We start from the raw sequence: 9141 nt of genomic DNA, 5'->3' as shown, positions 1-9141 counted from the left end.
TTAAGGAATCATAGAGGGAAGGCCCAAGGAGTTGTTGGGAGCAGGCTGGGGTTATTTTTTTAAATACAGACATAAATAACTGTACAGAGGACAGCTAAATACAGTGTTGCGATAGTGCCTCCTGGTGGTCACTTAAAGTGCTGCCACCAGAACAAGGTTTCACCTTTTTCTCACCCACTTGCCAGGCCTGGCTTGCAGACTGAAACTTCAAGGGGCCAGGGAGGCCCCAGCGCTCCATTACCCAGGGAAGGGCGGGCTTGAGAGAGAGTGGAGGCTCCAACCAGTCCAGGAGGCTACTTGGTAGTAGGTCAAGTAAAGGGTTGGGGAAAAAATAACTGCTCGGAGAGAATTGCTTTTTCCCAAACCCCAGGTCCTTGACCTCAGTTAGAGAGTTGGCTCCACCCTTATATTCCATGCCGGCATCTTTAATTTCACCGGTGGTGGTCAGAGGCTGGTGTTGGGCTGTCCTGCTGCCCTGTCCTTTTTCACCTCGTAGGAGAACACAGCACCAAAGACATCTTCATGATAGCGCTTCTGGCTCTTGAAGGGGAAACAGGCCATGGTGTCAGCTCTGCTGGTCCAGCCACCCCCCATTCACCAAGTCCTGGCTTGGTGGCTGCCCCAGCTCCTCTATTACACGGAGCAGACTTTCAGGAGCCCTTCGCCTCCTGGTTGTCGTGTGGGGAGTGCGCTTGGATCTGAGTTATGCTCCAAGCCCCATTAGTGCCTGCTCTGGTGTGGATCATCTCAACATCTCCTCAAACTCTGCGGATGGGTGGCATTCCTACTTCCTGCCTAGTGCTCGTCTCATGAGATGCTCTAGCAAGTGGGACAAGTCTGAGATAAGTCTGTTTGGGAAATACTGTGCACTTTCTCTCTCTTCCCCCCACCCTAGTCTTAAACTGTCATGATACATAGAAGCAGGTTAAAGGCTCTGAGAGGTCTCATGGTACACCATCGTGTTTGCTTTTATTTAACAGAGCATATTCTAAACTATCTTGGAACCTTTTTGATGACAAATGTCTATCGACTCTGAACACATTTTGGGAAATGCCTGTGACCTTGCTGTTCTTCATACACACCAGGCTAATGCTCACCCCAGGGCCTTTGTGCATGCTGTCCCCTGAAGAAGAGTCTGGAATATCATCTCCCTTATTATCCACAAGGCTTCCTCCTCATCTCCTTCAGGTATCTTCTCAAATGTCACCTTCCAGTGACACCTTATTTAAAATGATATACCCCTAACTTTCCCTCAGCAGTTTCCCTGCTTATTTCTTCTCTGAGGCACTACCCCTTATACACATTCTGTCGCACCGACCCTTCTAGAATGTGAGTTCCATCCAGGTAGGGATTTTTGCTTGTTCTGTTTACTGCTCTATCCCTGTCACACAGTAGGTGCTCAAAAACATGTTGAACCTATGAATGTGTCTTATGAAGAGTTTGGAAGTGGTGAGCAGACGATGTGGAGCCAGAGGCAGAGTGCTGGGCTCTCCCTTCACTGCTGTTGCCCCCTAGGGTCCTCTTCCTCTGTAAAATGGGGGCGAAAATGGTGCCCCCCTCATGAAACCCTTGGAAGGAAAGGCCTCACGGGAATCCTCCCGAGGCACCTGGCCTATGATGAATACTTGACTGTTACCATCATAAAGTGGTGTCCTTCCCGCTGGGGGATGAGGCGAGCAGACAGCAACCTGATGCTTGCTGCATATGAGGCTGACAGAGGGGACAACCTTCCTGCCTGGTGTTTGTGACTCTGCTCTGGCTACAGAAATGCTTTTGAAAGGGGGCTGGGTGTGGCGGCGGAGTTTCTCTTGCTGCGGCTCTGCAGGTGGAAAGACAGAACACTTGGACCTGACTTCTTAAGGCGGACAGGCGACCACACCAGGATGTAGACTCAGGCTTTCCAATTGCCCGTCTGGACCACTCTAGGGTCCTTTGGGGCCCAGAGTGTTCTGGGACTCCTCTGGTACTGCCGCCCTGGTCCTAGCTTCTGTGGCCTGGCCCTTGACTACCCCCGACCCACGCACCAGCTCCGGTACCTTGAGCTGGAAGAAATAGTCCTCAGCCTGCTCTTCATTCAGGCTCAGCTTGGCGGCCACCAGCTGCTTCAGGGTGTGGGCCACATCTTGGGCCATGCGCACATCCCCACAGACGTAGAGGTGGCCTGAGTCCCCATGGAGCACGTGGAGCACCTCGCCAGCCAGCTGCTGCCGCAGGATGTCTTGAACATAGACCTGAAATCAGAGGAGGTGGGGGGTCTCGTCCCTGGTCCATGCTGGCCACCAGGAGTGGAGGAGGGGATGTCAAGGAAGTAAGCACCCTCCCAGCCAGGACTGTGGCTCAGGATGAGGAGGTACTGATGCCTAACCCAGCCCAGGCCAGTTGGGTCCCCCGATTTTCTCCAGATTTGCCACACTTCAAAGAGTCATCAGTCAAGTCAGTTCCCCTGCCCTGGGCTCTGATGCCTGCCTGCCTATACCCCAGAAGGGGAGCCTCCCAATGCCCACAGTCATGGAGCTGGGGTGCAGGATTCCAGGCTTCCTGTCACACCGAGGGTTCAGGAGACAATCAGGACTCTGCTCTTGTTCCACACCAGATGCCCAGTGGCCCCAGAATGGGGTGCAAGAGGAGCCTTCAGGGACAAGTTCATGACTGCTGAGCCGAAAGCTTGTTCCAACTCTCCAGGATCCTGGGGCAAAGTGCCCCTGGGAGTGCCAGAGCCCAGCTGAGGACGTGGTGGGAGCAGTAGCTGCTTTCTAACCTTGTCGGCTGGAGTGGAAACCAGCCTGGACCACCTCTCTCTGGCAGTCGTGTGTCCCAGGGGGCTGCTGGGGGCCTTTGGCAGGCTGGCTCTGGGGGTTAACCCACGGTGTGACCCTGAGTTGATCCTACCCCTCTCTGGGCTTGTCTCTTCTGGACTGGAGGACAGTGCTCTCCACAGTACCACCCCGATGGGTATCCAACCGTCTCTACTTCAGAGCTGAGGAGGTGCAGCTCAGAGAGGTGAGGGGCTGTGGGGAGCCTGGGCATCCGAGTGTGTGTCTGGAATCGTCGGTTCACTGTCACTCTTACCTTGGGCTGACCGGGCAGCCGAGAATAGGCTGTGTGCACCTCATGCAGCACCCCCTTCCGGGCCATCTCCAGCATCTCTTCCCTATACAGGTGGTCCTCATCTGGGCGGCGGCACCCGAATACCAGGGTCATGCGGCCACCCTGGAGCCCTGCAAGACCCAGCAGGCCGCAGTTACCAGGGCGGCCACCAGAGGGCGGATCACGGCTCTAGGGTGACCCACTAAAAATCTCAAGCATCCTCTCTGGTATTATCTCCATTTTACAGATAAGGAAACCAGGAAACAGAAACCCAGGACATTTAGATCACTCGTCCATAGTCACACAATTGAAGTGCAGACTCAGGACTCCATCCAGCTCATCAGAGGTCAAGAGTGGGGATTTTTCCCATTACTCCCAGAGGAATAATGCACAAGCCAAGGCAAACTTCAGAGAGAGGTCTTCCTCTGGACAGGGGCCAGTGGTGGAGTGGTGTGAGTGGTAGCAGAGTTCTTCCAGACAGGTGGTGACCACCTGATGCCCTTTCCTCACCCAGCAACCCTCAAGCTGTACCTTTTTTGGGTCCTATTTTATTTATTTATTTTTTTAGTACTGAGGATTGAACCCACGGGCATTCTACCACTGAGTATATACCTGGCCCTTTTTATTTTTCATTTTGAGACAGGATCTCACTAAGTTTCAGAGGCTGGCCTAAAATTGCAATCCTCCTGCCTCAGCCTCCCAAGTAGCTGGAATTACAGGAGTGAACCACTGTGCCTGGCTGTTATATTCTGTTAAAAAAAGATTTTTTCAGTATGAGGTAAGCAAATCAGAAGATAATGAAGGTAATTATGAAGATCACACATTCAGCTGGGTGCATGGCACCTGCCTCTAATCCCAGTGGCTTAGGAGGCTGAGGCAGGAGGATCACAAGTTCAAAGCCAAACTCAGCAACTTAGCAAAACCCTAAGCAACTTAGTGAGCCTCTGTCTTGAAATGAAAAATAAAAAGGGCTGGGGATGTGGCTCAGTGGTTAAGTGTTCCTGCATAAAATATCACACATTCGATACCAATCCTGGGCCAATACATTGCTCTTTTTTGTTTTGTGTTTTAGTTTTTTTTTTTTTTTTTTTTCCTTTAAAACATACATAGTTATTGTCCAAACTCATGGGACACAGTGTGGTATTTTGATACATGTATACAATGTGTAAAGATCAGACCAGGATAATGAGCACTTGCCACTGGTCACCGGGAGCTGTACCTTTGTGCTTAGCGTCATGGAGCCGCTGCTGCCAGAAACTGCGGAAGGGCGCAATGCCTGTGCCAGGCCCGATGAGGATGCAAGGATGGGAGGGGTCCTCGGGCAGCTGGAAGCCATTGGCACTGAAAGGAGATAGAAGGAGAGAGACCCCGTCCTCAGACACCCTGGGCTGGGTGCACGTGCAGGACAGGGGCTGGAACGCTGGCCGTGTGGCCAGGAAGGGGCGTTGGGGGACAGAGGAGAATGAGCTCTCGGTTGGTTTCCCACTACCCTTGCCCTGTCCAGGCACACCATCTCCACACAGGGGCCTTTTGAAAAAGAGCTCACCCCATTGTACTCTGGGCACCTGCTAGAGACTCAGCCACACTTTGCAGCCAGGAGATAAAATGGGGGGCCCAGTGTGACCCCAATACCGTCTTTGTGGGCCAAGTGGCCCAGAGGGGCACATAACCCCAGATCCCCCTCTTTCATCCCAGAACACCTAGAGGTTAGTGGTCCTACAGGGATGGGTGGGCACATTTACCTTCTCACGAAGCAGGGTACTGGGTCCTGGGGCATCAGGCTGCTGAGCCACGTGCTGCAGACGCCATGGTGGAGGGGACCCTGGCCACCTACAACCACAGAACAGAAGAGACCAATGGCCCGCGGGTGACCCTGTCAGCTGCTCCTCCCGCACTGTTGCACCCCTTCCGGCTGCCCACTCAGATGCTCTCAGAGCTGAATGAGGGGCTGTGTGTCCCCTGGTTCTAAGGTCCACTCTCTCCACATCCAGAGCAAGTCACCCCTTTCACCACTGCAGAAACTGAGTCCCAGAGAGGGAAAGTGGTTTGTCAGGTTGCTCAGGTGGTGGTGGATGGATCAGGTTCCCTGATTCTTTTTTTTTTTTTTTTTTTTTGGTACCAGGGATTGAACTCAGGGTATTCGACCACTGAGCCACATCCCCAGCCCTATTTTGTTTTTTATTTAGAGACAGGGTCTCACTGAGTTGCTTAGCACCTCCTGTTGTGGAGGCTGGCTTTGAACTCGTGATCCTCCTGTCTCAACCTCCCGAGCCACTGGGATTACAGGCGTGCGCCACTGTACCTGGCCTCGGGTTCCCTGATTCTTACTAGTGCTTCTTCCAAGAGTTTCTCCAGGGACCCTCCCAGTCCCCAGTCAGTTCAGAGGTGACCACTGCTGCATGTCCTCGAGGGTAGCCCTTGCTGGTGGAGCCTGGATGGGATGCCTCCTGCTCACTCTGCCTGCTCTGATATCTCACTCTTTCCTTGTGGTCCCTCCTGGGCTTCTGGCCCTGGTCCATGAGGAACTCTCTTACAAAGCAACACAGACTCTGCTGAGCTTTTAGAAGCTGTGTGACTGTTCTTCGTGGAGGACAGAGGGCTCCCAGATATAGCTGGATCCCAGCTTTGCTACCACAGACAATGCTGAGTGACAGGGACCAGGGCAGGGAGTCATGTGTGTCCAGGGGAAGAGCCAAGACCAACTTCACAAGGGATTGGCCTCCCTGGAAGCTTCATCATGGCTCTGGACCTGTTCCATCTTGGCTACATAATCGCAATCTCTCATTATTTCCATGCCTGTCTCTCCTCTGACTCTCTAGATACTCCCTGAGGGCAGGGGCTATGTCTGCTGCATTTCCACACCCACCCAGCTGAGAGATGTGACATAAGTCATCCCTGAATGAGTGGAATGAGTGAGTGAGTGACCAAGTCAGAACCACCCTGAGCTCAGACTGACTCTCAGGAGGACTAAGAATCACTGGGCTTCCCTTAAGTGTTGGATGGTCTCTACATGTGATCTCATTAAATTGTCCCAACAGTAGGACAGTACAGTGGTGGAGAACCAGGACTCAGCAGTTAAACAAACTAGGTTTGAATCTCAGTGACTTTGAACAGTGGCTCAGTCTCTCTGTGCCTTTGTTTCCTCCCCACACAGTACCAATCTTGTGGTTACTGACCGTATCCATTCAAAGGGGTGACCTTAGTGCCTGCTCTGTGGTAATCTCTCCCACACACCTCTGGGTGTGATTGACAACTCGGGGAGGGGGCGGGGCTACCACCCTGTTTAACCAATGAGACCAAAACTCAGAGAAGTTGAACAGCTGTCCAAGTATCGACTCCCCAGAGCCTCTGTGCCCCTCACCTCGCGTGTGGTAAGTGACCACAGCCACCGTGAGGTGGACCTCCATGGGTGTGTGGTCCTGGGAGGAGCTGATGGAGTAGTAACGGGGTTTCAGAAGCGGGAGTTGGGAGAGCAGGAAGGCAGCCGGTACCCGCAGCGACGGGAACTCCTTCAGCACCTCCAGGAACGTGGGGCTGTTGGCGAACTTCCACTTGTTGTATTCTGAGGGCTGAGAGTCAAGGGCAGGGTGAGGACTCAGGGTGCCTGCTCCCCAGAGGGCGGGCTGCCAGGGCACAGCATTCAGCCATCCACTCCTGCATCACACACTGTCCAGGGTGCTGAGACTCCCAGCCTGGAGAGGAAGTGCTCCCGACCTGGAGGAACTCGGTTGCCTGAGCAACATTTGTCCATCTGTGTGCCTAGAACTCTACTGTGGGCAGCTCAAGGGCAGGAATCAACTCCATTGCGATCTAGATTGGGGCAAGACTTTGAAAGCTGATCGATATGGGTTCGAATCTTGGTCAGACGCCCTTCCGAGCTGTGGAATCATCCTCATTATTTAACCTTTGTGAAGCGAGGACAGTGTCACTGCCCACATGGGGATGTTGTGAGAATTAAATGAGATGGCTTGTGTCAAGTCAGTACAGCGCAGCTGGAGAATATGGTCGTGGGAGGGTTGGGATCAAGATGATTAGCCATAATGAGGATGATGATAATGATGTCTGGTGCCTTTCAGCAAAGACTTGGGCCCAGAGAGCTGCGGGTGGGTTAATGCATGCTCTCATTAATGTGCTAATTCTGCTCTCTCTCTGTCACTACATCACTTATCCTTTCATCCACACCACCCCTCCTCCCCTGCTTCTCAAGTGCCAAGTTTTGAGAGGACAAGGACAGGCAAGACACAGTGGATCCCCTTTCTAGCTCATTTCCAAGGAAGTGCACTTTAGCCACATTCTGTTGGCACTCAGAAAAATTCAGTTTACTGCACACAACTGTGTCCTACAGCAGGGATGGCAGATGATGTCTGGCTTCCGGCTAGCCCTTGAAATGCCTCGCTTGGGAATCTGGGGTGGATCTTCTTAGAGGTTAGAGACCCACTCTGGGAGCTTCCCCTGCCTCACCCATCAACTCCGACATTCACCTGGCACAGGGTCTCCAGTCTCTGTCTCTCAGACTCCTCCGTGGCCAGCCTGGCCAGCTTTTGGAGCTGCAGTGGGGTTGGGGGTGTGGTGATGTCCAGGAAGTAGGTGAGGGCCTGGTGGAGGGAGCAGGGGGGCAGCCTCTTGTCTCTGATCCAGTAGCTGCCTGCAGAGGGAAGGATGGAGTCAGGAGGGGGAAATGCCCCACCAGGGTTTCTTGGAGGGTGATGAGACTCTGGGAAGACATACTCTATGCTTCAGCTGTAGGGGAGAGAAGGTGGTGCCTAGAGATACAGCTGCCAGGGAAGGCTGACCAATAGTCCTTTAATAGGCACCCAAGATGATATCCTGACAAACTCATCACGTCCTTTTCTGGCCTACACCTGTATATTAGCAAGATACCCACTGGTGAACTACAGACTCCCATGGACTAAATCTGCTGAAGACTAATGTACACCCCAGAGGCCTGTTGTTCATTTAGAGAAAAGCCCACGACCACAATCCCCTTGGGTGTTATGCCAAGAGGTGCTGGGTGAGCAGATCAACCCAGAGTGAGATGGCAGGGCTTAAGGAGTTCCAAGGGGCAGTGTGCAGAGAAGTCACAGCATGGGTCCTGGGGCAGCCGACCTGGATTCAAACTCTGGCTCCCCACTTCCTATCTGAGTGACTGAACCATGTGGCTTTGGGTTCCTTCCCTGAGAAATGGATATGATGACAAAAACTGTCTCTCTGGGTTTCTACAAATATTGAATGAAATCATGCATGTAAAACAGTTGGTACGGTGCCTTATACACAGGAACTCGATAAATGTTGGCAAAGACATTATTATTAGTGCTATTTCATCTGGACCAGAAGTCTGATGAACCACCAGGGCATCTCTGGCTACTCATCCTTTAGTGTCAGGCTCTTCCATTTTCTCCTGGTCAGGGAGAGACATGGCCTGGCTCTGCTTCTCTGATCCCCACTTTCCTATTTTGGCCTCTGTGCTTAGCGGGTGCATTCTTCGGTGTTGTCAGTAACAGCAGGGAGCCATTCCTACAGACTGGGGCTGGGCAGCTGGCATGGGCAGGGAGGGGCCCAGCCCTGGCTGGCTGCAGAGGGGCTCTCGGCAGAGGGCTCACCACTCTCGTCCAGGGCCTCCAGGCACACAGTCTGCTGGGGCGTGGGGCTGTCCACTATGCGCTCCAAGATGCCCTGGACCAGGGCTGGCTGGTTGCTTGGGAAAACTCCGAGGTGCTCTCCGGGCAGGTAGTTCAGGTCTCTGCTGTCCTCGCAGGAGAGTTCCACCAGGAGGGTGGTGCGGCTGTGGGAGGAAGGCCCTGGTGACTGCCAGGATTTCCTCCCAGCCCGCTGGAGGGCGGGCCAGTTTCCCCAGGAAATGTGCCCTCCTGTCGTTTTCCTGCCTAGTTCCTTGAGCCTGACTTGGGGACAAGGCATCACTTCAGGTGGGAAGACGCAGCATCCCATAGTTTCCCCCTGCAGAGAAGGTGGCCCTGCCTTGCCCAGGCAGCCCTCCAAGCCCCCAGGGTCTGGGCTAGAGGCTCTGCAAAAAGAGAGCCTCCCACTTGGAGATCT

The 9141-nt window shown here is 53.3% G+C and overlaps 1 protein-coding gene across 2 annotated transcripts in view; it reads right to left on the bottom strand.

Annotated features, from left to right (window-relative positions):
* Positions 1-9141, bottom strand: part of Nos2 (nitric oxide synthase 2) — a 43960-nt gene continuing 34819 nt past the window's right edge. For both annotated transcript variants that reach the window (XM_047544471.1, XM_047544473.1), the window contains 8 exons: positions 8688-8869; positions 7569-7732; positions 6449-6656; positions 4830-4917; positions 4307-4428; positions 3070-3218; positions 2037-2231; positions 1-540 (listed from right to left, as the gene is read on the bottom strand). In XM_047544471.1, the coding sequence (XP_047400427.1) occupies positions 445-540; positions 2037-2231; positions 3070-3218; positions 4307-4428; positions 4830-4917; positions 6449-6656; positions 7569-7732; positions 8688-8869 (1204 nt within the window). In that variant the 3' untranslated portion in view covers positions 1-444. The remainder of the gene's footprint in view (positions 541-2036; positions 2232-3069; positions 3219-4306; positions 4429-4829; positions 4918-6448; positions 6657-7568; positions 7733-8687; positions 8870-9141) is intronic.

The sequence above is a fragment of the Sciurus carolinensis genome, chromosome 3, assembly GCF_902686445.1.
Source record: "Sciurus carolinensis chromosome 3, mSciCar1.2, whole genome shotgun sequence".
NCBI lineage: Eukaryota > Metazoa > Chordata > Mammalia > Rodentia > Sciuridae > Sciurus > Sciurus carolinensis.
Note: the sequence above shows the minus strand (reverse complement) of the source record. Positions and strands in the feature narration are given on the sequence as shown.